Source organism: Somniosus microcephalus, chromosome 23 (assembly GCF_052327205.1).
Source record: "Somniosus microcephalus isolate GS21.2 chromosome 23, FLI_Smic_1.0, whole genome shotgun sequence".
Classification (NCBI taxonomy): domain Eukaryota; kingdom Metazoa; phylum Chordata; class Chondrichthyes; order Squaliformes; family Somniosidae; genus Somniosus; species Somniosus microcephalus.
Window position 1 is genome coordinate 64462818 of NC_141009.1, and position 15194 is coordinate 64478011.

The 15194-nt window shown below is 61.1% G+C and overlaps 1 protein-coding gene across 7 annotated transcripts in view; it reads left to right on the forward strand.

The window, feature by feature from the left end:
- ndor1 (NADPH dependent diflavin oxidoreductase 1) overlaps positions 1-15194 on the forward strand; it is a 142770-nt gene that overhangs the window by 12548 nt on the left and 115028 nt on the right. For all 7 annotated transcript variants that reach the window (XM_085965937.1, XM_085965939.1, XM_085965941.1 and 4 more), the window contains one exon: positions 3759-3836. In XM_085965937.1, the coding sequence (XP_085822063.1) occupies positions 3759-3836 (78 nt within the window). The remainder of the gene's footprint in view (positions 1-3758; positions 3837-15194) is intronic.

Consider the following 15194-nt stretch of genomic DNA (forward strand, 5'->3'; position numbering starts at 1 on the left):
TTGTCTGCAGCCTTTGACACGGTTGACCACTCCATCCTTCTCCAACGCCTCTCCAACCTTGGTGTCATATTTGAAATGAAATTCCGACCACATATCCGTGCCATAACTGAGACCGCCTATTTCCACCTCTAACATCGCCCGTCTCCGCCCCGGCCTCAACTCATCTGCTGCTGAAACCCTCATCCATGCCTTTGTTACCTCTAGATTTGACTATTCCAACACACTCCTGGCTGGCCTCCCACGTTCTTCCCTATGTAAACTTGAGGTCATCCAAAACTCTGCTGCCCATGTCCTAACTCGCAACAAGTCCCGTTCGCCCATCACCCCTGTGCTCGCTGACCTACATTGGCTCCCAGTTAAGCAATGCCTCGATTTTAAAATTTTCATCTTTGTTTTCAAATTGCTCCATGGCCTCGCCCCTCCCTTTCTCTGTAATCTCCACCAGCCCCACAACCCCCCCGAGATCTCTGCACTCCTCCAATTCTGGCCTCTTGTGCATCCCCGATTTTAATCGCTCCACCATTGGTGGCCGTGCCTTCAGCAGCCTAGGCCCTAAGCACTGGAATTCCCTCCCTAAACCTCTCTACCTCTCTCCCCTCCTTTAAGACATTCCTTATAACCGACCTCTTTGGTCATCTGCCCTAATATCTCCTTATGTGGCTCAGTGTCAAAGTTTGTTTTATGACACTCGTGAAGCACCGCGGGGCGTTTTACTACGGTAAAGGCGCTCTATAAATACAAGTTGTTGTTGAACTAGATGGGGGATGGTAAGTCCTGCCCTTTCTTAACCCGTCAGTCAGTTTTTTAATTACCCCCACCCGCCACCACTGGGAGAAGAATTCAGAACTTTAAAAAGCCACATTTATTGGCCGTCCTTACTCGGTGGCAATGGGCCGACTCCTTTAACCACTGCAGTCCTAGTGGTGATGTTACTCCCACAAAGGTGTTAGGTAGGGAATTCCAGGATTCTGAACCAGCGACGATAAAGGAATGGCAATATATGACCAAGTCGGAATGGTGTGTGACTGGGGGATGGACTCTGAGATGAACCTGGAGGTGACGGTGTTCCCACAATGTTGCTGCACTGATGGTAGAGACTGCAGAGGAGGGAGGTGGTGCTGAAGTAACGTTGGGGAGTTGCTGCAGTGAGCCAGTCCTGTAGATCAGGGGTGGATATTGAGTCCAGCAGCAGGGACACTGATCAAGTGAACTGCTCTGTCCTGGATGGTACCGAGCTTCCCGAGTGTTGTGGCTGCCCCCACCCAGGCGAGCGGTGAGTGTTCCAACTCCTGACTTGAGCCTTCTAGATAGTGAAGAGTCATTGAGGGTCAGATGGTGAGCCACTTGCTGCAGAATTCCTAGCCTCTGCCCTGTTCTTGTAGCCACACTGTTCACATTCAGCTTCTGGTCATTGGTGACCCTAGGATGTTGGTGATGGGACCTCGGTGATGATAGTAGGTCAGAGGAAGGCGGTCAGACTTCCTCTGGTTGGAGGCGGTCATTACTTGGCACTGACACCAATGAGTCAGCCGTGGCTCATTGCTGTCACTCCTCTCTGAGTCAGAAGGTTGTTGGTTCAGTTGGCTCATTGCTGTCACTCTCCTCTCTGAGTCAGAAGGTTATTGGTTCAGTTCACACTCCAGAGCACACAATCCAGGCTGACACTCCAGTGCAGTGCTGAGGGAGTGCTGCACTGTCAGAGGTACCGTCTTTTGGATGAGACGTTAAACCGAGTCCCTGTCTTCCCTCTCAGGTGGACATCGAAGGTCCCATGGCACTATTCGAAGAGCAAGGGAGTTCTTCCTGGTGTCCTGGCCAATATTTATCAGATTATCTGGTCATTATCTCATTGCTGCTCATGGGATTTTGCTGTGTGCAGATTGGTTGCTGCGTTTCCTACATTACAACAATGACTACACTTCAAAAGTACTTCATTGGCTGTAAAGTGCTTTGTGATGTCCTGAGATTGTGAAAGGCGCTATAGAAATGCAACTCTTTTCCTTTCTTCCTTCCCATGCTGATGGTCAGAGATTGGGAGGGAGCTCCAGAAAAACGATTAAATTTTCCTCTCCTCAGGTACTGCCCCCCTTCCTTTTCAAATCCCCCTCCTCAGAAAACTCACCTTTGACCCTTTTGTCCTGACAAACTACCACCCCATCTCCAAACTTCCTTTCCTCTCGAGTGCTTGACCGTGTTATCGCCTCCTAAATCCAGGCCCAACTTTCCCGCAACTCCATTTTGAATCCCTCCAATCAGGTTTCTGACCCTTCCACAGTACTGAAACGACCCTTATCAAAGTCACAAATGACATCCTTTGTGACTATGACTGTGGTAAACTATCCCTCCTCCTCCTTCTCGACCTGTCTGCAACCATTGACACGGTTGGCCACACAGTCCTCCTCCAGTGCCTCTCCTCCGTTGTCCAGCTGAGTGGGACTGCTCTCACCTGGTTCCATTCTTATATATCCTTTTGTAGCCAGAGAATCTCTGCAACGGCTTCTCTTCCCGCTCCCGCATCGTTACCTCTGGAGTCCCACAAGGATCTATCCTTGGCCCCCTCCTATTTCTCATCTACATTCTGCCCCTCGATGATATTGTCCAAAAACACAGCGTCAGATTCCACACGTATTCCGATGACACCAGCTCTACTTCACCACCACCTCTCTCGACCCCTCCGCTGTCTCTTATTTGTCACGTTGCTTGTCTGACATCCAGTACTGGATGAACAGAAATTTCCTCCAATTAAATATTGGGAAAACCAAAGCCATTGTCTTCGGACTCTGCCATAAACTACTTTCCATAGCCACCGACTGCATCCCTCCCCCTGGCCACTGTCTGAAGCTGAACCAGACTGTTCGCATCCTTGGTGTTGTATTTGACCCTGAGCTGAGCTTCCGTCCACATATCTGCTCCATAACTAAGACCCCCTTTTTCCACCTCCGTAACATCGCCCGACTCCACCCCTGCTGAAACCCTCAGCCATGCTTTTGTTACCTCTGGACTTGACTATTCCGTTGCTCTTTTGGCCGGCCTCCCATCTTCAACCCTCTGTAACGTTAAACTAATCAAAACTCTGCTGCCCGTATCCTAACTCTCACCAAGTCCTGTTCACCTATCACCCCTGTGCTCGCTGACCTACACTGGCTCCCGGTCCGGCAATGGCTGAAATTTAAAATTCTCATCCTTGTTTTCAAATCTCTCCATGGCCTCACCCCTCCCTATCTCTGTAACCTCCTCCAGCCCCACAACACTCCAAAAACTCTCCATTCCTCCAATTCTGGCCTCTTGCTCATCGCCAATTTTAATCGCTCCACCATTGGTGGCCGTGCCTTCAGCAGCCTAGTCCCTAAGCACTGGAATTCCCTCCTTCAACCTCTCGGCCTCTCTACCTCTCTCTCCTCCATTAAGACGCTGGTTTAAACCTACCTCTTTGACCAAGCTCTTGGTCATCTGCCCTAATATCCCTTTATGTGGCTCGGTGTCAAATTTTGTCTGATAACGCTCCTGGAAGCGCCTTGAAGGCGCTATATAAATGCAGGTGGTTGTTGTTGCTGTTTCCACCGATACTCCAAATTTACTAGATACAGAGTGAGGGGCAGATGCACAGAACAGCTTGATGGTATTTTCCTGATGGAGCTGTAACTGAAAGGAGGGAGTGACTCCTGCATTGCTTTACCGCTTGCCCATCAGATAGACTGTGCTGCCGAGCTACGCCCATTACTCTGATGGTCTAACTGTCCTTTTCTCTTCCCCCTCAGGCCGACCTGATCCACGAGCCCCTGGTGGTGTTTGTGTGCTCTACCACTGGCCAGGGTGAACCTCCAGACAACATGATGGTACAGTAACACCAGCAGAAACCACCCCACACCAGCAGAAACCGCCCCACACCAGCAGAAACCGCCCCACACCAGCTGAAACCGCCCCACACCAGCAGAAACCGCCCCACACCAGCAGAAACCGCCCCACACCAGCAGAAACCGCCCCACACCAGCAGAAACCGCCCCACACCAGCAGAAACCGCCCCACACCAGCAGAAACCGCCCCACATCAACGTGCTGCGCCCATATTCTTTGGGGGGAATAGATTCTCTGAGCATTTAGGACCAAATTTAAGTAGAATACAGCAAAGGGAGCATTTACCTCCCCGTACAGTGTGCACTCCTGGTACAACCTGGGACCAGGATATCCCCCCTGGTCATGTCAGTGTGAGGGAGCTATAACATGGAACCCAGTGACAGTAGGTAATGGAGACATTGGGCTTGATATTAACCTGCCCCCACCCCCCGCCAATGATGGGCGTAAGAGATGCAAATGTGACCCCAACCCGACATGCACGTGCCTGCTGCCATTTTTATGTCAGCCAGGCCTGTTAACATATTTAAATCAGGCTCCCAAAGTGCAATTGGGAGCATGATTTAACTTTAACAGCTACCGGCCGGGTTTCCCAGGGCTCCGGAAACTCGGCAGTGAAGGGGAGGCGGGGCTGCCTCTTTCGGCACTCCTTGTGGGTCAGGAGGAGCAGGAGTGCCTCCCACTCACCCGGCTCCTCAAGGAAACCTTCGGTCTCCCTCCTGCCTCTATCTCTCTCCCTCTCTCCCTCCTGTCGATCGCGGCCTCTCTCTCTCTCCCTCCTGTCGATCACGGCCTCTCTCTCTCTCCCTCCTGTCGATCGCAGCCTCTCTCTCTCTCCCTCCTGTCGATCGCGGCCTCTCTCTCCCTCCTGTCGATCGCGGCCTCTCTCTCCCTCCTGTCGATCGTGGCCTCTCTCTCCCTCCTGTCGATCGCGGCCTCTCTCCCCCTCCTGTCGATCGCGGCCTCTCTCTCCCTCCTGTCGGTCGCGGCCTCTCTCCTGTCGATCGCGGCCTCTCTCCCTCCTGTCGATCGCGGCCTCTCTCTCCCTCCTGTCGATCGCGGCCTCCCTCTCCCTCCTGTCGATCGCGGCCTCTCTCCCTCTCCTTCCTGTCGATCGCGGCCTCTCTCTCTCTCCCTCCTGTCGATCGCGGCCTCTCTCTCTCCCGCCTGTCGATCGCGGCCTCTCTCTCTCCCGCCTGTCGATCGCGGCCTCTCTCTCTCCCTCCTGTCGATCGCGGCCTCTCTCTCTCCCTCCTGTCGATCGCGGCCTCTCTCCCTCCTGTCGATCGCGGCCTCTCTCTCTCCCTCCTGTCGATCGCGGCCTCTCTTTCTCCCTCCTGTCGATCACGGCCTCTCTCTCCCTCCTGTCGATCGCGGCCTCTCTCCCCCCTGTCGATCGCGGCCTCTCTCCCTTCTGTCGATCGCGGCCTCTCTCTCTCCCTATCGATCGCGGCCTCTCTCTCTCCCTCCTGTCGATCGCGGCCTCTCTCTCCCTCCTGTCGATCGCGGCCTCTCTCTCCCTCCTGTCGATCGCGGCCTCTCTCTCTCTCCCTCCTGTCGATCGCGGCCTCCCTCTCTCTCCCTCCTGTCGATCGCGGCCTCTCTCTCTCTCCCTCCTGTCGATCGCGGCCTCTCTCGCTCTCCCTCCTGTCGATCGCAGCCTCTCTCCCTCCTGTCGATCGCGGCCTCTCTCTCCCTCCTGTCGATCGTGGCCTCTCTCCCCCTCCTGTCGATCGCGGCCTCTCTCCCCCTCCTGTCGATCGCGGCCTCTCTCTCCCTCCTGTCGATCGCGGCCTCTCTCCCTCCTGTCGATCGCAGCCTCTCTCTCTCCCTCCTGTCAATCGCGGCCTTTCCCTCCTGTCAATCGCGGCCTCTCTCTTTCTCCTTCCTGTCGATCGCGGCCTCTCTCTCCCTCCTGTCAATCGCGGCCTTTCCCTCCTGTCAATCGCGGCCTCTCTCTTTCTCCTTCCTGTCGATCGCGGCCTCTCTCTCCCTCCTGTCGATCGCGGCCTCTCTCTCTCTCCCTCCTGTCGATCGCGGCCTCTCTCTCTCCCTCCTGTCGATCGCGGCCTCTCTCTCTCCCTCCTGTCGATCGCGGCCTCTCTCTCTCCCTCCTGTCGATCGCGGCCTCTCTCTCTCCCTCCTGTCGATCGCGGCCTCTCTCTCTCCCTCCTGTCGATCGCGGCCTCTCTCTCTCCCTGTCGATCGCGGCCTCTCTCCCTCCTGTCGATCGCGGCCTCTCTCTCCCTCCTGTCGATCGCGGCCTCTCTCTCTCTGCCTCCTGTCGATCGCGGCCTCTCTCTCTCCCTCCTGTCGATCGCGGCCTCTCTCTCTCTCCCTCCTGTCGATCGCAGCCTCTATCTCCCTCCTGTCGATCGCGGCCTCTCTCGCTCTCCCTCCTGTCGATCGCGGCCTCTCTCTCTCCCTCCTGTCGATCGCGGCCTCTCTCCCTGTCGATCGCAGCCTCTCTCCCTCCTGTCGATCGCGGCCTCTCTCCCCCTCCTGTCGATCGCGGCCTCTCTCTCTCCCCCTCCTGTCGATCGTGGCCTCTCTCTCCCTCCTGTCGATCACGGCCTCTCTCCCTCCTGTCAATCGCGGCCTCTCTCTCCCTCCTGTCGATTGCGGCCTCTCTCCCTCCTGTCGATCGCGGTCTCTCCCTCCTGTCGATCGTGGCCCCCCTCTCCCTCCTATCGATCGCGGCCTCTCTCCCTCTCCCTCCTGTCGATCGCGGCCTCTCTCTCTCCCTCCTGTCGATCGCGGCCTCCCTCTCCCTCCTATCGATCGCGGCCTCTCTCCCTCTCCCTCCTGTCGATCGCAGCCTCTCTCTCTCTCTCCCTCCTGTCGATCGCGGCCTCTCTCTCTCCCTCCTGTCGATCGCGGCCTCTCTCTCCCTCCTGTCGATCGCGGCCTCTCTCTCTCTGCCTCCTGTCGATCGCGGCCTCTCTCTCTCCCTCCTGTCGATCGCGGCCTCTCTCTCTCTCCCTCCTGTCGATCGCAGCCTCTATCTCTCTCCCTCCTGTCGATCGTGGCCTCTCTCGCTCTCCCTCCTGTCGATCGCGGCCTCTCTCTCTCCCTCCTGTCGATCGCGGCCTCTCTCTCTCCCTGTCGATCGCAGCCTCTCTCCCTCCTATCGATCGCGGCCTCTCTCCCTCTCCCTCCTGTCGATCGCGGCCTCTCTCTCTCCCTCCTGTCGATCGCGGCCTCCCTCTCCCTCCTATCGATCGCGGCCTCTCTCCCTCTCCCTCCTGTCGATCGCAGCCTCTCTCTCTCTCTCCCTCCTGTCGATCGCGGCCTCTCTCTCTCTCTCCCTCCTGTCGATCGCGGCCTCTCTCTCCCTCCTGTCGATCGCGGCCTCTCTCTCCCTCCTGTCGATCGCGGCCTCTCCCTCCTGTCGATCGCGGCCTCTCTCTCCCTCCTGTCGATCGCGGCCTCTCCCTCCTGTCGATCGCGGCCTCCCTCTCTCTCCCTCCTGTCGATCGCGGCCTCTCTCTCTCTCCCTCCTGTCGATCGCGGCCTCTCTCTCCCTCCTGTCGATCGCGGCCTCTCTCTCCCTCCTGTCGATCGCGGCCTCTCTCTCCCTCCTGTCGATCGCGGACTCTCTCTCTCTCCCTCCTGTCGATCGCGGCCTCTCCCGCTCTCCCTCCTGTCGATCGCGGCCTCTCTCTCGCGTCGATCGCGGCCTCTCTCTCTCTCTTGTCGATCGCGGCCTCTCTCTCTCCCTCCTGTCGATCACGGCCTCTCTCTCCCTCCTGTCGATCGCGGCCTCTCTCCCTCCTGTCGATCGCGGCCTCTCTCCCTTCTGTCGATCGCGGCCTCTCTCTCTCCCTATCGATCGCGGCCTCTCTCTCTCCCTCCTGTCGATCGCGGCCTCTCTCTCCCTCCTGTCGATCGCGGCCTCTCCCTCCTGTCGATCGCGGCCTCTCTCTCTCTCCCTCCTGTCGATCGCGGCCTCCCTCTCTCTCCCTCCTGTCGATCGCGGCCTCTCTCTCCCTCCTGTCGATCGCGGCCTCTCTCGCTCTCCCTCCTGTCGATCGCAGCCTCTCTCCCTCCTGTCGATCGCGGCCTCTCTCTCCCTCCTGTCGATCGTGGCCTCTCTCCCCCTCCTGTCGATCGCGGCCTCTCTCCCCCTCCTGTCGATCGCGGCCTCTCTCTCCCTCCTGTCGATCGCGGCCTCTCTCCCTCCTGTCAATCGCGGCCTCTCTCCCTCCTGTCGATCGCGGCCTCTCCCTCCTGTCGATCGCGGCCTCCCTCCCCTGTCGATCGCGGCCTCTCTCCCTCCTGTCAATCGCGGCCTTTCCCTCCTGTCAATCGCGGCCTCTCTCTCTCTCCTTCCTGTCGATCGCGGCCTCTCTCTCCCTCCTGTCGATCGCGGCCTCTCTCTCTCTCCCTCCTGTCGATCGCGGCCTCTCTCTCTCCCTCCTGTCGATCGCGGCCTCTCTCTCTCCCTCCTGTCGATCGCGGCCTCTCTCTCTCCCTCCTGTCGATCGCGGCCTCTCTCTCTCCCTCCTGTCGATCGCGGCCTCTCTCTCTCCCTCCTGTCGATCGCGGCCTCTCTCTCTCCCTCCTGTCGATCGCGGCCTCTCTCTCTCCCTCCTGTCGATCGCGGCCTCTCTCTCTCCCTGTCGATCGCGGCCTCTCTCCCTCCTGTCGATCGCGGCCTCTCTCTCCCTCCTGTCGATCGCGGCCTCTCTCTCTCTGCCTCCTGTCGGTCGCGGCCTCTCTCTCTCCCTCCTGTCGATCGCGGCCTCTCTCTCTCTCCCTCCTGTCGATCGCAGCCTCTATCTCTCTCCCTCCTGTCGATCGCGGCCTCTCTCGCTCTCCCTCCTGTCGATCGCGGCCTCTCTCTCTCCCTCCTGTCGATCGCGGCCTCTCTCTCTCCCTGTCGATCGCAGCCTCTCTCCCTCCTGTCGATCGCGGCCTCTCTCCCCCTCCTGTCGATCGCGGCCTCTCTCTCTCCCCCTCCTGTCGATCGTGGCCTCTCTCTCCCTCCTGTCGATCACGGCCTCTCTCCCTCCTGTCAATCGCGGCCTCTCTCTCCCTCCTGTCGATCGCGGCCTCTCTCCCTCCTGTCGATCGCGGTCTCTCCCTCCTGTCGATCGTGGCCCCCCTCTCCCTCCTATCGATCGCGGCCTCTCTCCCTCTCCCTCCTGTCGATCGCGGCCTCTCTCTCTCCCTCCTGTCGATCGCGGCCTCCCTCTCCCTCCTATCGATCGCGGCCTCTCTCCCTCTCCCTCCTGTCGATCGCAGCCTCTCTCTCTCTCTCCCTCCTGTCGATCGCGGCCTCTCTCTCTCTCTCCCTCCTGTCGATCGCGGCCTCTCTCTCCCTCCTGTCGATCGCGGCCTCTCTCTCCCTCCTGTCGATCGCGGCCTCTCTCTCCCTCCTGTCGATCGCGGCCTCTCTCTCTCCCTCCTGTCGATCGCGGCCTCTCTCCCTCCTGTCGATCGCGGCCTCTCTCTCTCCCTCCTGTCGATCGCGGCCTCTCTTTCTCCCTCCTGTCGATCACGGCCTCTCTCTCCCTCCTGTCGATCGCGGCCTCTCTCCCCCCTGTCGATCGCGGCCTCTCTCCCTTCTGTCGATCGCGGCCTCTCTCTCTCCCTATCGATCGCGGCCTCTCTCTCTCCCTCCTGTCGATCGCGGCCTCTCTCTCCCTCCTGTCGATCGCGGCCTCTCTCTCCCTCCTGTCGATCGCGGCCTCTCTCTCTCTCCCTCCTGTCGATCGCGGCCTCCCTCTCTCTCCCTCCTGTCGATCGCGGCCTCTCTCTCTCTCCCTCCTGTCGATCGCGGCCTCTCTCGCTCTCCCTCCTGTCGATCGCAGCCTCTCTCCCTCCTGTCGATCGCGGCCTCTCTCTCCCTCCTGTCGATCGCAGCCTCTCTCCCCCTCCTGTCGATCGCGGCCTCTCTCTCCCTCCTGTCGATCGCGGCCTCTCTCCCTCCTGTCGATCGCGGCCTCTCTCTCCCTCCTGTCGATCGCGGCCTCCCTCCCCTGTCGATCGCGGCCTCTCTCTCTCCCTCCTGTCAATCGCGGCCTTTCCCTCCTGTCAATCGCGGCCTCTATCTTTCTCCTTCCTGTCGATCGCGGCCTCTCTCTCCCTCCTGTCAATCGCGGCCTTTCCCTCCTGTCAATCGCGGCCTCTCTCTTTCTCCTTCCTGTCGATCGCGGCCTCTCTCTCCCTCCTGTCGATCGCGGCCTCTCTCTCTCTCCCTCCTGTCGATCGCGGCCTCTCTCTCTCCCTCCTGTCGATCGCGGCCTCTCTCTCTCCCTCCTGTCGATCGCGGCCTCTCTCTCTCCCTCCTGTCGATCGCGGCCTCTCTCTCTCCCTCCTGTCGATCGCGGCCTCTCTCTCTCCCTCCTGTCGATCGCGGCCTCTCTCTCTCTGCCTCCTGTCGATCGCGGCCTCTCTCTCTCCCTCCTGTCGATCGCGGCCTCTCTCTCTCTCCCTCCTGTCGATCGCAGCCTCTATCTCCCTCCTGTCGATCGCGGCCTCTCTCGCTCTCCCTCCTGTCGATCGCGGCCTCTCTCTCTCCCTCCTGTCGATCGCGGCCTCTCTCTCTCCCTGTCGATCGCAGCCTCTCTCCCTCCTGTCGATCGCGGCCTCTCTCCCCCTCCTGTCGATCGCGGCCTCTCTCTCTCCCCCTCCTGTCGATCGTGGCCTCTCTCTCCCTCCTGTCGATCACGGCCTCTCTCCCTCCTGTCAATCGCGGCCTCTCTCTCCCTCCTGTCGATTGCGGCCTCTCTCCCTCCTGTCGATCGCGGTCTCTCCCTCCTGTCGATCGTGGCCCCCCTCTCCCTCCTATCGATCGCGGCCTCTCTCCCTCTCCCTCCTGTCGATCGCGGCCTCTCTCTCTCCCTCCTGTCGATCGCGGCCTCCCTCTCCCTCCTATCGATCGCGGCCTCTCTCCCTCTCCCTCCTGTCGATCGCAGCCTCTCTCTCTCTCTCCCTCCTGTCGATCGCGGCCTCTCTCTCTCTCTCCCTCCTGTCGATCGCGGCCTCTCTCTCCCTCCTGTCGATCGCGGCCTCTCTCTCTCTGCCTCCTGTCGATCGCGGCCTCTCTCTCTCCCTCCTGTCGATCGCGGCCTCTCTCTCTCTCCCTCTTGTCGATCGCAGCCTCTATCTCTCTCCCTCCTGTCGATCGCGGCCTCTCTCGCTCTCCCTCCTGTCGATCGCGGCCTCTCTCTCTCCCTCCTGTCGATCGCGGCCTCTCTCTCTCCCTGTCGATCGCAGCCTCTCTCCCTCCTATCGATCGCGGCCTCTCTCCCTCTCCCTCCTGTCGATCGCGGCCTCTCTCTCTCCCTCCTGTCGATCGCGGCCTCCCTCTCCCTCCTATCGATCGCGGCCTCTCTCCCTCTCCCTCCTGTCGATCGCAGCCTCTCTCTCTCTCTCCCTCCTGTCGATCGCGGCCTCTCTCTCTCTCTCCCTCCTGTCGATCGCGGCCTCTCTCTCCCTCCTGTCGATCGCGGCCTCTCTCTCCCTCCTGTCGATCGCGGCCTCTCCCTCCTGTCGATCGCGGCCTCTCCCTCCTGTCGATCGCGGCCTCTCTCTCCCTCCTGTCGATCGCGGCCTCTCCCTCCTGTCGATCGCGGCCTCCCTCTCTCTCCCTCCTGTCGATCGCGGCCTCTCTCTCTCCCTCCTGTCGATCGCGGCCTCTCTCTCCCTCCTGTCGATCGCGGCCTCTCTCTCCCTCCTGTCGATCGCGGCCTCTCTCTCCCTCCTGTCGATCGCGGACTCTCTCTCTCTCCCTCCTGTCGATCGCGGCCTCTCCCGCTCTCCCTCCTGTCGATCGCGGCCTCTCTCTCGCGTCGATCGCGGCCTCTCTCTCTCTCTTGTCGATCGCGGCCTCTCTCTCTCCCTCCTGTCGATCACGGCCTCTCTCTCCCTCCTGTCGATCGCGGCCTCTCTCCCTCCTGTCGATCGCGGCCTCTCTCCCTCCTGTCGATCGCGGCCTCTCTCCCTTCTGTCGATCGCGGCCTCTCTCTCTCCCTATCGATCGCGGCCTCTCTCTCTCCCTCCTGTCGATCGCGGCCTCTCTCTCCCTCCTGTCGATCGCGGCCTCTCCCTCCTGTCGATCGCGGCCTCTCTCTCTCTCCCTCCTGTCGATCGCGGCCTCCCTCTCTCTCCCTCCTGTCGATCGCGGCCTCTCTCTCTCCCTCCTGTCGATCGCGGCCTCTCTCGCTCTCCCTCCTGTCGATCGCAGCCTCTCTCCCTCCTGTCGATCGCGGCCTCTCTCTCCCTCCTGTCGATCGTGGCCTCTCTCCCCCTCCTGTCGATCGCGGCCTCTCTCCCCCTCCTGTCGATCGCGGCCTCTCTCTCCCTCCTGTCGATCGCGGCCTCTCTCCCTCCTGTCAATCGCGGCCTCTCTCCCTCCTGTCGATCGCGGCCTCTCTCTCCCTCCTGTCGATCGCGGCCTCCCTCCCCTGTCGATCGCGGCCTCTCTCCCTCCTGTCAATCGCGGCCTTTCCCTCCTGTCAATCGCGGCCTCTCTCTCTCTCCTTCCTGTCGATCGCGGCCTCTCTCTCCCTCCTGTCGATCGCGGCCTCTCTCTCTCTCCCTCCTGTCGATCGCGGCCTCTCTCTCTCCCTCCTGTCGATCGCGGCCTCTCTCTCTCCCTCCTGTCGATCGCGGCCTCTCTCTCTCCCTCCTGTCGATCGCGGCCTCTCTCTCTCCCTCCTGTCGATCGCGGCCTCTCTCTCTCCCTCCTGTCGATCGCGGCCTCTCTCTCTCCCTCCTGTCGATCGCGGCCTCTCTCTCTCCCTCCTGTCGATCGCGGCCTCTCTCTCTCCCTCCTGTCGATCGCGGCCTCTCTCTCTCCCTGTCGATCGCGGCCTCTCTCCCTCCTGTCGATCGCGGCCTCTCTCTCCCTCCTGTCGATCGCGGCCTCTCTCTCTCTGCCTCCTGTCGGTCGCGGCCTCTCTCTCTCCCTCCTGTCGATCGCGGCCTCTCTCTCTCTCCCTCCTGTCGATCGCAGCCTCTATCTCTCTCCCTCCTGTCGATCGCGGCCTCTCTCGCTCTCCCTCCTGTCGATCGCGGCCTCTCTCGCTCTCCCTCCTGTCGATCGCGGCCTCTCTCTCTCCCTCCTGTCGATCGCGGCCTCTCTCTCTCCCTGTCGATCGCAGCCTCTCTCCCTCCTGTCGATCGCGGCCTCTCTCCCCCTCCTGTCGATCGCGGCCTCTCTCTCTCCCCCTCCTGTCGATCACGGCCTCTCTCTCCCTCCTGTCGATCACGGCCTCTCTCCCTCCTGTCAATCGCGGCCTCTCTCTCCCTCCTGTCGATCGCGGCCTCTCTCCCTCCTGTCGATCGCGGTCTCTCCCTCCTGTCGATCGTGGCCCCCCTCTCCCTCCTATCGATCGCGGCCTCTCTCCCTCTCCCTCCTGTCGATCGCGGCCTCTCTCTCTCCCTCCTGTCGATCGCGGCCTCCCTCTCCCTCCTATCGATCGCGGCCTCTCTCCCTCTCCCTCCTGTCGATCGCAGCCTCTCTCTCTCTCTCCCTCCTGTCGATCGCGGCCTCTCTCTCTCTCTCCCTCCTGTCGATCGCGGCCTCTCTCTCCCTCCTGTCGATCGCGGCCTCTCTCTCTCCCGCCTGTCGATCGCGGCCTCTCTCTCCCCCGCCTGTCGATCGCGGCCTCTCTCTCTCCCTCCTGTCGATCGCGGCCTCTCTCTCTCCCTCCTGTCGATCGCGGCCTCTCTCCCTCCTTTCGATCGCGGCCTCTCTCTCTCCCTCCTGTCGATCGCGGCCTCTCTCTCTCCCTCCTGTCGATCACGGCCTCTCTCTCCCTCCTGTCGATCGCGGCCTCTCTCCCCCCTGTCGATCGCGGCCTCTCTCCCTTCTGTCGATCGCGGCCTCTCTCTCTCCCTATCGATCGCGGCCTCTCTCTCTCCCTCCTGTCGATCGCGGCCTCTCTCTCCCTCCTGTCGATCGCGGCCTCTCTCTCCCTCCTGTCGATCGCGGCCTCTCTCTCTCTCCCTCCTGTCGATCGCGGCCTCCCTCTCTCTCCCTCCTGTCGATCGCGGCCTCTCTCTCTCTCCCTCCTGTCGATCGCGGCCTCTCTCGCTCTCCCTCCTGTCGATCGCAGCCTCTCTCCCTCCTGTCGATCGCGGCCTCTCTCTCTCCCTCCTGTCGATCGCGGCCTCTCTCTCTCCCTCCTGTCGATCACGGCCTCTCTCTCCCTCCTGTCGATCGCGGCCTCTCTCCCCCCTGTCGATCGCGGCCTCTCTCCCTTCTGTCGATCGCGGCCTCTCTCTCTCCCTATCGATCGCGGCCTCTCTCTCTCCCTCCTGTCGATCGCGGCCTCTCTCTCCCTCCTGTCGATCGCGGCCTCTCTCTCCCTCCTGTCGATCGCGGCCTCTCTCTCTCTCCCTCCTGTCGATCGCGGCCTCCCTCTCTCTCCCTCCTGTCGATCGCGGCCTCTCTCTCTCTCCCTCCTGTCGATCGCGGCCTCTCTCGCTCTCCCTCCTGTCGATCGCAGCCTCTCTCCCTCCTGTCGATCGCGGCCTCTCTCTCCCTCCTGTCGATCGTGGCCTCTCTCCCCCTCCTGTCGATCGCGGCCTCTCTCCCCCTCCTGTCGATCGCGGCCTCTCTCTCCCTCCTGTCGATCGCGGCCTCTCTCCCTCCTGTCGATCGCGGCCTCTCTCCCTCCTGTCGATCGCGGCCTCTCTCTCCCTCCTGTCGATCGCGGCCTCCCTCCCCTGTCGATCGCGGCCTCTCTCTCTCCCTCCTGTCAATCGCGGCCTTTCCCTCCTGTCAATCGCGGCCTCTCTCTTTCTCCTTCCTGTCGATCGCGGCCTCTCTCTCCCTCCTGTCAATCGCGGCCTTTCCCTCCTGTCAATCGCGGCCTCTCTCTTTCTCCTTCCTGTCGATCGCGGCCTCTCTCTCCCTCCTGTCGATCGCGGCCTCTCTCTCTCTCCCTCCTGTCGATCGCGGCCTCTCTCTCTCCCTCCTGTCGATCGCGGCCTCTCTCTCTCCCTCCTGTCGATCGCGGCCTCTCTCTCTCCCTCCTGTCGATCGCGGCCTCTCTCCCTCCTGTCGATCGCGGCCTCTCTCTCTCCCTCCTGTCGATCGCGGCCTCTCTCTCTCCCTCCTGTCGATCGCGGCCTCTCTCTCTCCCTCCTGTCGATCGCGGCCTCTCTCTCCCTGTCGATCGCGGCCTCTCTCCCTCCTGTCGATCGCGGCCTCTCTCTCCCTCCTGTCGATCGCGGCCTCTCTCTCTCTGCCTCCTGTCGATCGCGGCCTCTCTCTCTCCCTCCTGTCGATCGCGGCCTCTCTCTCTCTCCCTCCTGTCGATCGCGGCCTCTATCTCTCTCCCTCCTGTCGATCGCGGCCTCTCTCGCTCTCCCTCCTGTCGATCG